The sequence below is a fragment of the Squalius cephalus genome, assembly GCF_949319135.1.
Source record: "Squalius cephalus genome assembly, chromosome: 14".
NCBI lineage: Eukaryota > Metazoa > Chordata > Actinopteri > Cypriniformes > Leuciscidae > Squalius > Squalius cephalus.
The window spans coordinates 18,547,468-18,563,059 of NC_137135.1; the positions used below are offsets into that span (position 1 = coordinate 18,547,468).

Below are 15,592 nucleotides of genomic sequence, written 5' to 3' on the forward strand. Positions count from 1 at the left end.
TATGTCTATAAAAGTCATGCAAAATGATATTCAAAATCACATTCAATTATTTTAACATCAAATAAAGGACATGATCAGTACCTGAGATTATCATTGTCATACTTTGTATGTTGTTGTACCAGCCACAATGTCACAGAAACGAATAGAATTAGTTTTAAAATAGAATCTTGCCACCCGTCTTGTATCGCCGTTGCGGCTGGTTAGGACAAAAACTCTGATTAACATGGATAAGATGCCGTTTATCCCATGTTACAGCTTCACGTCGGTGTGTGTGTGAAGCTTCACACATTGGACATGGTGTAAGAACAAATTTAGATGTATCAGGAATAAGTTTGAAATCAGATCATAATTCCCTTTAGATTTTGATACCTAGTTAGGGACTAACAACACTTCACTCCCCTCTTTTTTAATAGTATGGTAGGTAAAATTTTAGGGTGATAATAATCTGATTTAGACGATTTTGGATCAACAACAACAAAATCACATTGTGTCTATGGCATATATCTGTGCTTCTACATGACGTGTTGTACAGAGAAGGGTTGAAGCATAAAAGCAGAATCGTTCAGTTAACAGACCTTCTCTGTGTTTACGCATGCTGCTGGAGAGAAGTGCAACTCAACCTCAGAGTGCTTACTTAAATTACAGGAAGTCCCTCCAAGTCTGCCCCCTGCTGCTTCAAATGTGTCACCTATTCCCAGCAGACGATTCCCAGCCTGATGCCTCTGATCCGCCGTCACCTGTTCAGTCTTATTCGTCGTATAGCTTATGCTGCTCGACCCACTTCATGCCTCAGGCTGTAGACTTGTTGCTGACTCTATGCAGGGGTGTTCGGCACAGTGCCAAACTGCAGATGCATGCTAAAATAACAGGAGACTTTTGATCAGTGCTGATTCAAATTGAAGGTGACTGGCTTACTAGCTCAAACTCAACTGATTGATTCAGATACGGTACCCTTTGTTTAATCTTTGTGTTTTACATCCCTTTTTGAATGTCTTTGATGATGCGAATAAGAAAAGCCAGCCGCTTCAACTGAGGCAGGCTAGAAAAGGAAGCAGTAGAGGAAGAACAGGAAGAGAGCGAGAGAGTACTGTCTAAATGCTACACCATCATAATGAGCCGGCTGCTGTGGATCCGGAGCGGGGGTCATCTTTAAAAAAAGCAGGGTCAGGCCTGCGAGTCGTCCTCTGCGTGAGCCGCTGCCGGTGCCGCATTGATTTCACTGAAATGGATTTCAACTCGATGCCATTGATCAGCGCCAGACCGGGTTTTCAGAGCGAGGCAGGAAGACAAACCCGCTGGAGAGATTGCAGCCTCTTTTCTCTCCATCCATTCAACTGTTTCTTGCCACAGCACTTAGCCACTGACAACAGATCCCAGAGCTCATGCAGCCCGGGGTGGAGTGGCCTGTGTCCCCTCGGGGGATGTGTGGTGACAGCGACAGTGAGCAAGAATTATGGGTAGCTTTAGAGAACTGGATTGAGGGAGGACAGATAGACAGACTGACAGGCTGTGGAGAAGCAGAGAGTTGGTAGCCGTCAGATTGATGCTACTTGAGGCGCTAGCGGCTCACTGACTGCAGATGCATCCGTGGGAAGTGTTGCCACGGGAGACTAACAGTGTGCAAGGGCCATATGTAACAGCACTCAAAGGGCACTGCCAAATTACGCTCCTCTCTCCCGCTCACTCACATAGTCATCACGGCCCACGTAAACGGTTGCGCAGAGAGGAAGCGGAATATTACTTTTCAACTTTTTTTAAGAGAGCTATTTTCTGTCCGAATGAACAGTCCAACCTTTCACTCCGACTGCATTCCATGTTTAAGGACACAACATGCTTCTAATGCTCCTGTATGTCATGCTGAGTGCAGATTTGACTCTAATGCTCCTCAATTTAAGCCTCTTTGCTGTGTGGGGAATGACAATTTGCTCACAGGTCAGGACTGTCAATCAGATAAGGTACTTAAAGCATTTAGACTGGACTTTTTTTTTAGTTTTTTTGTATATACTATTTTTTTGTACTAGCTAATGGCCTGTTTGTTTGTTTATTTATTTATTTAATTGGTCATGCTCTTTTCCAGTTTACATTTTTTACATTTAGCTGTCAACTAATGCTCACTTAGGTAATCCCGTTAAATGTAATCTTTAGCAAATCTGAAAATGAGAATTTATTTTCATACGTTATATTGTGATGTCTACATTAATTTGTAGCATATAAAGTGGATGATATTTTAAAGTGTTTATTTATATATAAAAAAAGTTTACAATTTTGAAAACTGTAATTGGTTGTGACAAACATGAAGAAAAAAACATAAACAACGATATACAGATATTATTTTTGAATTACAATTAAAGGAATAATCCATCCAAAAATGAAAAGATATATGTACCAAAAATTATATATATATCTTTTTGTTTTTGTTTTTTGGGAGTTCCGCATAAGGAAGAAATGCATAGTTTTGAACGACATGAGGGTGAGCAAATTATTGAATTAATAAATTTTCATTTTTTGGTGAACTAACCCTTTAAGTCATTTGTAATTTGTTTTTAGCAGTGCCATTTTAGACAGAACAGTGGAGAATTAAACTGAATCAGTCAAATGGTCGTAAATTACATTGTATTGAATTGGTGAGGTGAGGTAGATTCCTAGCATCCCTTACTTTGATTGTAATTGATCTGGCCACTTATTCCTATAAACAGATGTGTTCTACATCTCAGGAATGGTCCCTCTTAGGTGAAAATGAAAACTGAGCTGGGCTCTATGGCTCACCGGTGGCTCTCAAGCGTATGGTCCAGCTGCGAGCGGTAGGCCAGTAGATCGAATGTTCCATCACTCTCCGCCCCTCTATGTCTTCACACCCCTGCAGGGGCACATCTGTGTCTACAGAGACACATCTGTGTCTGCACAGGCCTTTGGTAGAGATGCTACACTCATTGCCTGTCCTGCAACACCATACATTGCAGCAAGCTTTTATTTTGTTTTTTGTTTTTTGCTGTAAACTTTGGTTGCACCTTACTATTTGTGATGGGGACACTATTGGCAACGCTTTGTGTTTGTGTGTGTAGTGATGCTAATTTAACTTAAGTTAGTCTAATTTACTATAAATTCAAAATGTATATATATTTTTTAAAATAAATAGCAGAGTAAAAAATAGTCTATTAACAGCCCTTTATGACTGTATAAAATGTGCATCTGGGTTTTTTATAGACGTCATCACTCAGAATGACAATTCGGAACTAACGAGTTTCACATTAGGGGCTTTAGGGGTCCCTCAGGGGTGTTTATTTGGATCCGGTTTGATCCTAGATTTGTATGTTGGTTTTTGTTCCAAACGTCACAGGCTTTATTGTGGATTTCGGAGGACAGCAGCACACTGCCTAACCTCTAATTCCTACTTTATGAGCTAACTAAAACAAGCTGATAGCTTGTGCATGGCATTCAAAGAGGAGCAAGAACAAGCTAGTCATCTTCTGTTTAGAAGTCCCCTAGCAGTTTGTTAATGAAATTGTACTTGACTTTTCTCTGACTCGTTCTTTCCCACTCCGTCCCCTCTCCTCACCCTACAGCTGTGGTTTTGATGTGGAATTAGCTGTCAAGTCACACATTTCATTAATTATTTTATTTTGTTGATTCTGTGCTTTGTTGGTTTATCGCAATAAATCTGGGCAGGAAAAGATCAAAGGGAGAACAAAAGAACCTGCCGGGTATTAAAAATAAAAGACTCTGAGATTAAATGCAGTCTCTCTCTCCCTCTCTGTCTTTCTGTCCCTCTCTGCCCTCGTCACATTCTATTTCTCATTGCCCTGTAGCCTTGTCCACTCTTCCAAACACCCTGGAACTCTTTTCACATCAACCTTGAGACAGCTGAGAGTTTTCTTGTTTGCTCATTGATGGCTTGGGAATTGGTTTCAAGTGTCCCTGAAGCTTCCAGACGCTCCTCTGTCTGTAACTAGTCTGCTTGTCAACCCATACAAGCAAAGCGGTTCATTTCAAGGCAAATAATTTTACGCCTTGGGCTTTTAATTAACCCCAAAAACATCAGAAAAATGCTCTAACATTTATTTTTAGGACATGGAACCAAAGTTTACCCACATTTCCTGACATTGTTATATATCTATATATATATATTTTTTTTCAAATACCAACATTTACATCTCCACGTTTTAAAATGAATCAGACATTATCACTAGATTTGAGAGGATATGTTTTAGCACATACGGTGTGTACCATTTCCATTGATTTATCTCTTTATTTATCAAAATTATAGTGTTGCATTCTGCCTCATACCCTTACAATAACCTGTCCTCAGACTATACCTTAATATGTCCTTTATTTATAAATCTGAATACCACATATTTATGAAATTTTCATAAATATAGCTAATATAAATAACAATTTTGGTATGGCAACTGTGTAACGCAATTAGTAGCTTTCAACATTAGAAATACAAAAACATATGTCATGCACAAAATATAGTTTAACACCTTAAGATATTCAGTCTAAAGGTGATGATACACAGGGCAACTTTTTGAGCAATATTTCTGGTCAATGTTGTTGAGCGATGTTGCTTGGGCACTTTCCCATTGAGAATGGGAAACATATTTCTATAGCCTATGTATAATTTAGATCGGCCGTGGGCCTTGTGTCTCACCTGGCTGCATGTTGACGGCAAGATTGCTCAAAAAGTTGCCCCGTGTATCATCACCTTTACAGAGCGTTCAATTGATTGAGCTGAAGATCATTTGAAACAATCCTGTCTCAGTTCATTTACTCATTGAAGTGTATGATACATATTTGACACATTATTTTTGTATCTGAGTGTGTGACACATATTGAGTGATAGGCAAGGGGGGAAAAAATCATTTTGTGAAAAACTCAAGCAGCGGGAGATCACACCCAAACAGGCGAAAACTTCTGAACAGATTAATCCAGCATCTATTTATTTATTTATTTGTTTGTTTTGTATTTTTAAACTTAGGTTGTACGTATATACCAGAAGCCTTACAATGATTACATTAACATGATGTCACTTAATCTTTTAAGAATTTAATATGGCATATTCTTGCTGAAAGCCTTTAATCTGTTCTGGAATCTCTCAAGGCAAATGCACATTATGATCACAGCCAACATTCTCTCATTATGTTATCCTGATTCCCCTGAGGGCTGAATCGTTATTTTATATACATATACATGCATGATCTCTGCCGTTTAGTCTAAAGAATAATATATATATATATATATATATATACATATATAATTCTTTAGACTAAACGGCAGAGATCATGCATGTATATGTATATAAATAACGATTCAGGTATATATTACCTTATTTATTCTTTATTTTTTTTATTAATTTTTTCAACTACTAATGTGTAAAAGTGTGGCACCCCACACAACATTTAACATAACAGTTTTACTTTAGCTTACAGGATAAGCATGGGCCATTTTATAAAGTTATAGTTAAAAATAGTTACAGTGAAAAAAAAGATAGTTTTAAATTCTGATTGGATGATCCAAAGCTGCAGTAAAATGACTATAAATACACACCTCTGAGTGCAATGTGAGTGTGATATAGATAATAGATAATACATTGCTTGGCAACCACAACCAACCTACTGTTAGAATAATATACAGTATATTACTTGCTGTATTATTTTGGGGTCTTCTAAGGCAGAAGTAAATCATTGTAGCTGCAGTGGGTGGCTGAGACATCTAATGAAGGAGCTTACCACATCACCAGGGCACAATATCCAAAAAGACAAGACTGAGTGGCCAGTCTGAGCCCTGAAGGCCATCAGGGGGTCAGTTGGCACTTAATAGCGCTCATGATATGCCGATTAAACTTACAATTTGGACAGCTGTGTCACCTCTTCTGACACCAGCCTGCTAAGCTCTACCTAATTACAGATGTCATTCCTTGTATCTCTCAGGCTGTTGTTTTATCCCTCCGTAGGAATGATTCTTTTAATTATTAAATATTTTGTACAGTATTGCATGGCTAAGTGGCTGCGATTTGGGGCGCTTTTGCCCTTGGGTTCAATTATGGTACTACGCTGCTGAGTGCAGGGTATTTAATACTTTGTCAAATCCAGCCTTAGACAGCATCTTACGCAGCACCTCGAGACTCTAAAACATTCAGAGATTTCTTTTTTTTTTTTTGAGAGAGAGAGAGGTTAAAATGACACTTTGTGTAATGAGTAGCGAGCTTGTGTTGTAATGGGAAACACTGAAGGTCTCATAAATTAGAGATATGTTTTGGAGCTCTCTGGTTTGATCAGTAAACACAACCCAAGCCATTATACAAGTGTAATGGAGTGCCAAATGCAGACGATGTTTCGATAAAATTGTCACCACAAATTTACAAACTGTTAACCAGTATGGATCCCAACTTGAACGCTATCAGACTACCAAAAAAATATACTCACCCTCTTAGCACTCCCCAATACTTTAGATCTGCTTCTTTCGGGCCTTCAAACATGTTAGCGGTGAAGCCTTTTGCAGCGTATACAATGGTGTTAATATCAAGGGCTTATGTCAGGTGGTTTATGAGAAGCAAAATGGCTCCCTGTGGGGTCAGATCTATTTCTGCTGCCCAATTAAAAGGTGTTGAGTGGCCGCGTGGCGCAGGTGGCTCACATGGGGCAGGGCGTTTGACACTGAGGGCCCTGTTCTTGCTTAGCTGTTAACTCTATGTCCCAACATTAATGGGGGCCCTAATGATGTGCTATGCATCCTGGGAACAAAGTATGCTGCGAAAACTCACTGGACACCCACTGCTGAGCGTAAACCCTCTCAATTAACACCCTGCCCTTCTGAGACCACCGATGATAGCATACCACCTACGGTGCCAGCACGCCCCACGCAGGATCTGATGTCACAGGGACAGGTAGGAGGCTCTGAATCAGACAGTGTGCTAGATGTGATCCTCACACGGTCAACCAAGGCGAAGTGGCAGTTTCCGCTCAGTATCTGCAGTGTTGGGAGATGTTATTTTTACAGTGAGGTGTTAAAATATTGCGCACTTGCTTGTAAAAATAACCAGTCTTGTCACATCTTTACCTTTTATTCTTAATGTGTATCTAGTTACCTTTTATTCTTAATGTGTATCTAGTTACCTTTTATTCTTAATGTGTATCTAGTTACTTTTTCGTACATTTTTACATAAAAATAACGTACACTTCCATTCAATAGTTTGGGGTCAGTAAAATGATAAAAAAAAGAGAAAGAAATTAATGTTTTTATTCAGCAACGACACATTAAATTATTTAAAAGTGACATTAAAGACATTTATAATGTTACAAAAGATTTCTGTTTCAAATAAATGCTGTCCTTTGTATTAATCAAATAATCCTGAAAAAAGGAACATCATTTCCACAAAAAAATTAAATAATTAAAAATATGAAAAAAATATTAAGCAGCATAACTGTTTTCTACGGAAGCCCTGAACCGCAATGTAAAAAAAAAAAAAGTGTAAAAAAAATAAATCTGGCATTTCGAGATAAAAGTCTAAATATTTTGAGAATAAAGTTGAAATATTTTGAGATTAAAGTCGAAATATTTCGAGAATAAAGTCTTCCGTAGAAGTTGCGTGTGTGCTTGCCATTATTTCACATTGCCGCACAGGCATTCATGCGTGTGCGTGCGTGTGTGTGTGTGCCCTTGTTTATATTACATTGTGGGGACCAAATGTCCCCATAAGAATAGTAAAACCTGAGATCACCTACATTGTGGGGACCAGCCAGCGGTCCCCACTTTTCAAAAGGCTTATAAATCACACAGGATGAGTTGTTTTGAGAAAGTAAAAATGCAGAATGTTTCCTGTGATGGGTAGGTTTAGGGGCAGGGGCAGTGTAAGGGGATAGAATGTACAGTTTGTACGGTATAAAAACCATTACGTCTATGGAGAGTCCCCACAAAGATAGTGAACCAGACATTGTGTGTGTGTGTGTGTGTGTGTGTGTGTGTGTGTGTGTGTGTGTGTGTAAAATGGATCTTCACAAAATAATAGCTTTTTACTTTTATCTTGCCTTTCAACAAAAGGAAATTCTACAAGTCTACCAACATGACATTAGGCTATAGTACATTATAAAATATACTGCACCGGAATAGACTTTAGTCTACAGGCGAAAACACTTTTCAGACTGGATCAAGATATCCAGCTTTATGAATGAATGCATGAATGAGGCATTTATATAGCGCTTTCATATGTCTACTGTAGGCCTACACTTAAAAGCGCTTTACAGTCATTTCAGGGAATCTCTCCTCAACCACCACCAGTGGTTATTATATTTGAGGAAATCACGGGATCCGGCCAAATGATTGGATACAGAATGATGCACTTAAAATGTATCCAGAACGTATGGTGAAGAGGGAGACAGTGCGGTTACTGTTAAGTGTTCGCGACCCAGATAGTGTTGCCTATTATAGACAAGCACGAAAACACGTCAAAACACTGCCACATAAAATTTCGACCAGATTGTGAACCTACTCCGGCGGAGTCTGTGTGCTCGTCTATAGGCAATGCCATGGTAATGCATGTTGGTAGATTGGCACCTGTCAGATAAAAGTAAAAAGCTACTATTTTTTGTAGATCCATGTCCCAGGCAGTTCGACTTCACAAGCGCATTTCTTTACACACACACACACACACACACACACACACACACACACACACACACACACACACACACACACACACACACACACACACACACACACACACACACACACACACTTTATGTTTCGACTTTATTCTCGAAATGTTTCGACTTTAATCTCTAAATGTTTCGACTTTAATCTCGAATTGTTTCGACTTTAATCTTGAAATGTTTCGACTTTAATCTCGAATTGTTTCGACTTTAATCTTGAAATGTTTCGACTTTAATCTCGAAATGGTTCGACTTTAATCTCGAAATGTTTTGACTTTATTCTCAAAATGTTTCGACTTTATTCTCAAAATATTTCGACTTTAATCTCGAAATACTAGAATTTTTTTTTTTTTTACAGATTTTTTTTTTTTTAACGTTGCGTTTCAGGGCTTCCGTAGTTTTCAACATTGATAATAACAAAAAAAAATTATTAAGCAATGATGCCGAAAATTCAGCTTTGCAATCACAAGCATAAATTACATTGTAACATTACATGTACATTGTTAACATGTGTGACTTGTGATGTGCTACACCCCAACATTGTGTAACTGTGGCAGTAGCTGATTTCCCATGGAATGCAGTGTGTCGTCAGTCAATTATGGAAAATCTGTATCTCTATCAAATGTAAGTATATTAGTTACTGGCAAATGATGGGGAACCCAACTGCGTCTCCATAGCAATATAATTATAGAGCACTACATTAACAAGTTGCTTAGAGATCACAATAGAGTGAGTGTTGAACAAGAGGTAAATCTGAATGGGTGCTGATTGATTGAAGGTGTCGTGATTGTGTGAGTGTGTGTATACGTGAGCTGAGAAAGCGAGTGGATCTGGGTGTAGATATCAAGAGGGATGCCGAGCCAGCTGTGTCATTTCATTAATGGGACCACATTCTCACAATCCACCTCATAGTAATGTACCTTGCCTTGAACACAGCAGGCTGACCTTGATTTATCTGTTCACTGCACAAAACAAAAAACAAAAGAACATTTTTTGAAAATTACAATTTTCAAAAATCAGACACCTAATCCGCACTTAAAAAGTGCGTCAGAACTCACTGTCAGAACTCACTTTACTTTTTTGCAATAACATTTAGTCAACCAAGAAGTTGGTGTCATCCAAAAAAAAACTAAAAAAACAATTGTGTAAAATATGATCTATAAATAAATTTAATATAAATGTGGCTCTGGCTGATATTCTCACACAGAGGCAATTATTAATTTGAATGTGTCTAAAGTGTCCAAATTCTTTTTGGATTCACTGTACATTATATCTTCTACATATTTTAGGTAGATGTGACAACCAAGCGGCAACCTTCCGGTCTCTCTCTTGAATCCAATACAGAAGTGAGTCAAGTGACTTAAACTGCAATTCATCGACTGGCCGCAAGAGACAGGCTCCAAAAGAAAGTCAATCCCAATCCCCCATGTTAAAATGCCCAACTTTACAGCAGAAAAAAATATGTTTACAGCCTGGTACAAAAAGTGGTTTTGGTCTATATAGCTATTTTTACCCTTCATGACAACTGTGAGGGGGGTGTATTTTTCTATAACTCATCCGTTTAAATTATATTAAGCCTTAAAGTTCTGCATAATTACGGGCATGGTCACTTGAGTGACAGGTGGATTGCATCACCGCATCACCACATCAACTCAGCTAATCCCGCCTCTTTTGCCCATTTTCGGTTATCCGGAGGTGACGTGTTGCCAAGATGGCGACGGCCGGCTCCGCCCACTTTGGGCTTCAAAAATGCTCTTCAGAAACCTTGGGGTGACATCACAGACACTACAGTTGTGTCCTAATTCAGGGGTTGCATCCTCCGAAGGCCGATTGCGTCACAGCGGCACGACGAAGGCTGTCCCAAGATGAAGGATCCTTCTAATGCGGCCTACTGTCAGTATTGTCAAGTCTGAGGTTTTCCCGCGGAATTGGGCTACTTTTAAGTTGTTCGCAGTGGGTAAAAAAAAAAAGATTTCCACCCCCGTAAGTACGATTTCGACACTCCAACACCCCCAAAACATCCCTCAGACGCAAAAATCCAGTGGAGAATTTGGCTGCCCGATGGAGAAGAACAGATGGGCTTTTTGGGCTACTTTTGTTGCACAGACCTGGCAACCCTGCCTACCGTCCTTCATTCCCCAGGCTGCGAAGGATAGAATGAGGAACCAGCACCAGCAGCAGCCAAGAGAAACGAGACCGAGAGGATGAGCTGATCGAGATATTTAGGGAGGAGATGAAGTTTCAGAGAGACAGAGCAGAGAGAGAATGGACAGATTGTTTTCTCTTCTTGACAGATTGGTAGAGAAATAAACTTTTGGTTATGTGAATTAAAATTTGTAAATTAAACAATCGTATAGGCTTACATTATTTTTATGTAAGTTATAATTTGTAAATGAAACAAAAAATAATTTCTGTGCATTGTTTATGTTTGTAATGCAAGGTATAACTTGTAAATGTAATAAATAAATTATTCTGTACTTTTATTTTTGTCATGTCAATTAATTTATACATTTCTATACATTTTTACTAGTAGCCTACTTTTTTTATAACTATTTACTCGATAAGTTACGTTTAAGATAAAGAAAAACAAAAAAAGTTTAAATTAACAGTATACATAAAACAGATTGAAAAAAAAAAAAAAAATCTGTAGACTTTTATTGAGCTGAGCAGGAGATCCTGGTGGTGCTGCACAGAGGCCCTAGTATAAGGCCTCTGCCAGTGGGACATCATCTGGGATTAGTGCATATTTCCACTTTCCACTAACAGGTTTGCAGGGCTGACTCAGGCGTGGGCTGCCATGTCATTGGGATGTTCTCAGAAAGAGGGAAGAATAAAAGAAATTAACTCACATACTCAAAAATCAAACCATAAAATATTTTACCATGCAAGCGATGACAGCGGCCCTCCAGGACCGAACGTTGCCTATTCCTGATCTTAAAGACATATTTTTACTTTTTCTATTATATACTGTTCTTATTTTTTTAAACAATGTCTAATATCATAATCTAATATCCATGTGTAAAAAGTAATTTTTTCATAAAAAGTACATTATTTGCCTCTGAGATGAATTGGAGTTGAATAACAATCTAAAGTACTTCAACATTATACTTTAATCCAGATTAAATGTATGTCGTTAAATTCCACTACTGGTTATTTGGAAAATGAAACTAACAAAATGTATTGCCACTAACAAATTGTTGCTAGCTGTGTCCCGGGATTTGTTCAATGAGACGGTCTAGTTTTGTCGCTTAGTAACTGTGATAAGCTGCAGTAACATTTGTACTGGACTTTATATATACTTTATATAAGTTATATATTTATAAATATATAGTTGTAACTGCCTAAAAACAAAACGGGGTTGAAAACCTATCTAAAAATGTTCACCATAGTCAATTTATGTACATAATAAAATCTAAAGAGTATAAACTAGCCTATGTAAAATTACATACTGGTAACATATAAGTCAACATTTGAACCTTTATTGTATTTTTTCATTAATATTATTTTCATTTTTATTATTAGATACATTAGATTACTCGATTAAATTGAAACCCAATACTTACATTTAAAAGTGTAATCTGGCAATTTCGTCTCCGGCGCGCAATGAATTCTGGGATAGGCAAGGCTGCGATAGGCTGGGATAGGCAAGGATCCTTCTGATGTATCCTGCATTCACAGGAAAAGAAGGACACATTTGCAGGCCGCATTTTGAAGGAGCCTTCGAAGGACCTTCGAATTGGGACAGCCTTCGTCGCGCACTTAGAAGGACGTGGCCTTTAAAGGATGCAGCCCCTGAATTAGGACACATCTTACGTCCATATTTTTTTACAGTCTATGGTGACAACTTAAAAATGGTGTACCCCACGTGTAACTCTTTCCAAAGTTTCTTTTAAAAGAGTTAAAGTTTAAATTTTGTCAAGTGGCAGATTTAAACAAGATTCAGTCAGCGCTCACTTACTCTCGCAGATTCCCACAGAGCTCCATTTCCTCAGTGCATGCCTTCAGTTACAATAATAACCATCAGCCCACAGAACATGAACAAACATGCAGCACAAAGACGCTCTCTGGAGCAGGTCCATTACCCGCTATCATCAGTAGTGGGGTGTGGGGGGTTATAGAGACCGCAGAGAGGCATGCCGATCTGGACGCAGAAATCACATCCTTCTCCCTGCTGAAGCGGGGGTCTTTTTATATTACTCAAATGGCCAATCAGCCCACTCTCTCCGGAAAGTCAAATGCTTCTTTCATGGGCCTGATGAAGCATAATGACCAGAAGACAATTTACACTCTTGGGGCCCAAAATGGGATTGAGTCAGTCCTTGGGGATGTGTAATGCCCGTAAATTACCTCAATGTGTGTCCGGGCACCTGTACGAGGCTTTAATGCAAACTAAAAGCCAATTTTTAAGATCCAATGCAGCACCCCTACAGTCTCCAGAATCACTAAAAGTTGAAATTTGTAACTTTTTCAAATGACCTGTTTGACTGATTTGGCACCAGCTTCTAAAATGGAATGGGAAATGAGATGAAAGATTTTGCTAGGGTTTTGCACACACGCACACACACACACACACACTTTTTTTTCTCTCAAATTATCTGCCTACTACCTTCTCTACCAGCTTTTACTTTTATTTATTTTGCATTTATATTATATTGACAGATTCACTAAAGTGGCAGGAAAGAGTTAAGACTGGAGTAAGGCTTGTAGAAAATTCCTATTTGCCACCACATTATGAAATTGAAAAAAGTTATGTTAAATAATATTTCACAATATTATTTTTTTGAAGTATTTTTTGGTCAAAGAAATGCCTTGTAATGCATGAGAGACTTCTTTCAAAAACAACAACAAAAAAAAATCTTACAAAACCCCATAATTCATTATGATATTAAATAAAAAAGTCTTAACATCTAGTTTACAGTGTACAAAATACCATTCTAAAAAAGAAACAAGAAAACAGCATGATCAAACTACATAGTGGGTTTGTGCACAAATGCATTTGCACGGAAATGTACTTGTCTAGTGGGTTGCAACTTGCACAGATACTTTATCCAGCCTACTCAATTAAGTTTATGCATTTGTCTTCCTATACCGCTCATAAAAACATGACCTGTAAACAGTTTCTTCAGATGGTGCCAAAATGTTGCTGGTCATTATAAAAACTGTGATGTTTTAGACAACTATGGAACAGGACAAATTGTTTTACTCCCTCAGAGGCTATTGTATTTGATAGCTGCAGGAAGCAGTTTAGTAACCTCAGCAAATGCATGACATGTAAGAATTGAGTTCTAATATTTGAGGACCACTGTCAGGAAAAGAGTGAGCACAGGAAATATAAAGCCAAAGGTCAAGAGAATATGGAGCATGGTGGCTCTTACTGCAGTTACTGGCAGGAAGAAGAAGAAAGAGGCATGATCCCTTAGGAGCTTATGAGAGACATGAGGACAAGAGTAAAGTCCGGATGATCAGAAGTAATGAAAAGTGTGTAATTGACTAAATAACCCACAAGAGAATAGGGGCAGAAAATGCATCCACCACACTCACACACACACGTACACGTACACGTACACACACACACAATGAGAACTGAGAACTTTAAAAGAACATTTTGAAGTTAGGAGACATTTTGATGATATTATGATGTCTTCAGGATGGTGGGTCTTTTTTTGTGGCCTCTTACTGTGAAAGACCACCTCCTTTGGGAGTTGTGATTTGACAAGCTTTGAGTGTGCTTTTGGGATCGGTCCCCACTCCGGGAAAGATTCCCAGTTTGAGAAAAAGATGCCTGTTATTTTGGTTTACTATAGTATTTTTCCATCTGGCTGTACTATAAATTTGTAAACATAAAAAGGGAGCAAGATGGTCTTTTTTTTCACAGTCTGCAGATTTCCAACAAACATTATGCGAGTACGTGTGTTCATGCATATGGCACTGCTTGTAAGCTGGACAGCAGAAAAAAACCCAAATATGACTGGAATCTTCTTCAAAAGTATCCAATAATTATACAACACTTTTGAATAATTTTAATTGAATGATTTGAATGAAATATGAAAATATGAAGAAAGAAATAAACTTAGCATGCTGCAGGTCATTGACAAATGTGATTTCACCTGCATATACTCACAAATGCCACACACACATATATATTAAACACTAAGTGTTTGCCATCAAAAATGTCATTGTTTTATACAAACCTGTTTTAATCAATTTTATACTTTTATGAAAGGCACAACAGTGTACAGACAAACCTGTTTGTGAGGTGATGGAAGAAATGTTCATACAGATGGAAGTACACACTGTAAACCTGATGTTATTCAGATGTAATACATGTTCCAAGTTAGTGAAATAGTTGGGTATTAGGCTAAAGGCGGTATTTTGTGTTGTTGCCCTCACAGAGTACATGGATTTTTCCCCGTTCCTCAGCTACTTCAATTCAGGTACAGTACGGTCTGACTAGAATGATATGAGTGCTAGTTGTGTTTGTAGCATTACTAGCAGCATAGGAATATTCAATGTTATTGTGTAGCTCTGTAGTAATATTATTAGTAGTAAATGTATCCAGTTCTCACAACTTAAATGTAATTTTAAAAGGAATAATTACATTTGCACTACTATAATCAAGTGTTTTTTTTTTTTTTTTTTTTTTTTTTTTATGTCCACCCACCACATAGTCAGGAAAAAAGCAACTCTATTAAGGTCTCTTGATTTTAGCAATATTGATCCCAACCGCTGTAAAGATCCCTGCCTTAAAGAGCGTTAATGAATAAAATGGCTTCTTCATTTTCAGCTGATTGGAGGGCATGCATTGACTCTTTTAATTACTGGAGAGAAGAAATTGGTTGTGCATGCCTTATCCTTTAATTGTTTTTCCCACAGCCAGTCCTTAATTGGGACTCCCTTGTGTTTATCGATTCACTTTGATGTGCTTTAATTTGGATGACGTGCAATAT

The 15,592-nt window shown here is 38.1% G+C and overlaps 1 protein-coding gene across 4 annotated transcripts in view; it reads left to right on the top strand.

Moving 5' to 3' along the window:
• tenm2a (teneurin transmembrane protein 2a) overlaps nucleotides 1-15,592 on the top strand; it is a 300,779-nt gene that overhangs the window by 57,851 nt on the left and 227,336 nt on the right. The window contains exon 3 of one of the 4 annotated variants that reach the window (XM_079892536.1): nucleotides 15,038-15,079. The exons of the other annotated variants lie outside the window; for them this stretch is intronic. Within the exon in view, the coding sequence (XP_079748662.1) occupies nucleotides 15,038-15,079 (42 nt within the window). The remainder of the gene's footprint in view (nucleotides 1-15,037; nucleotides 15,080-15,592) is intronic. 4 annotated transcript variants of the gene reach the window in all.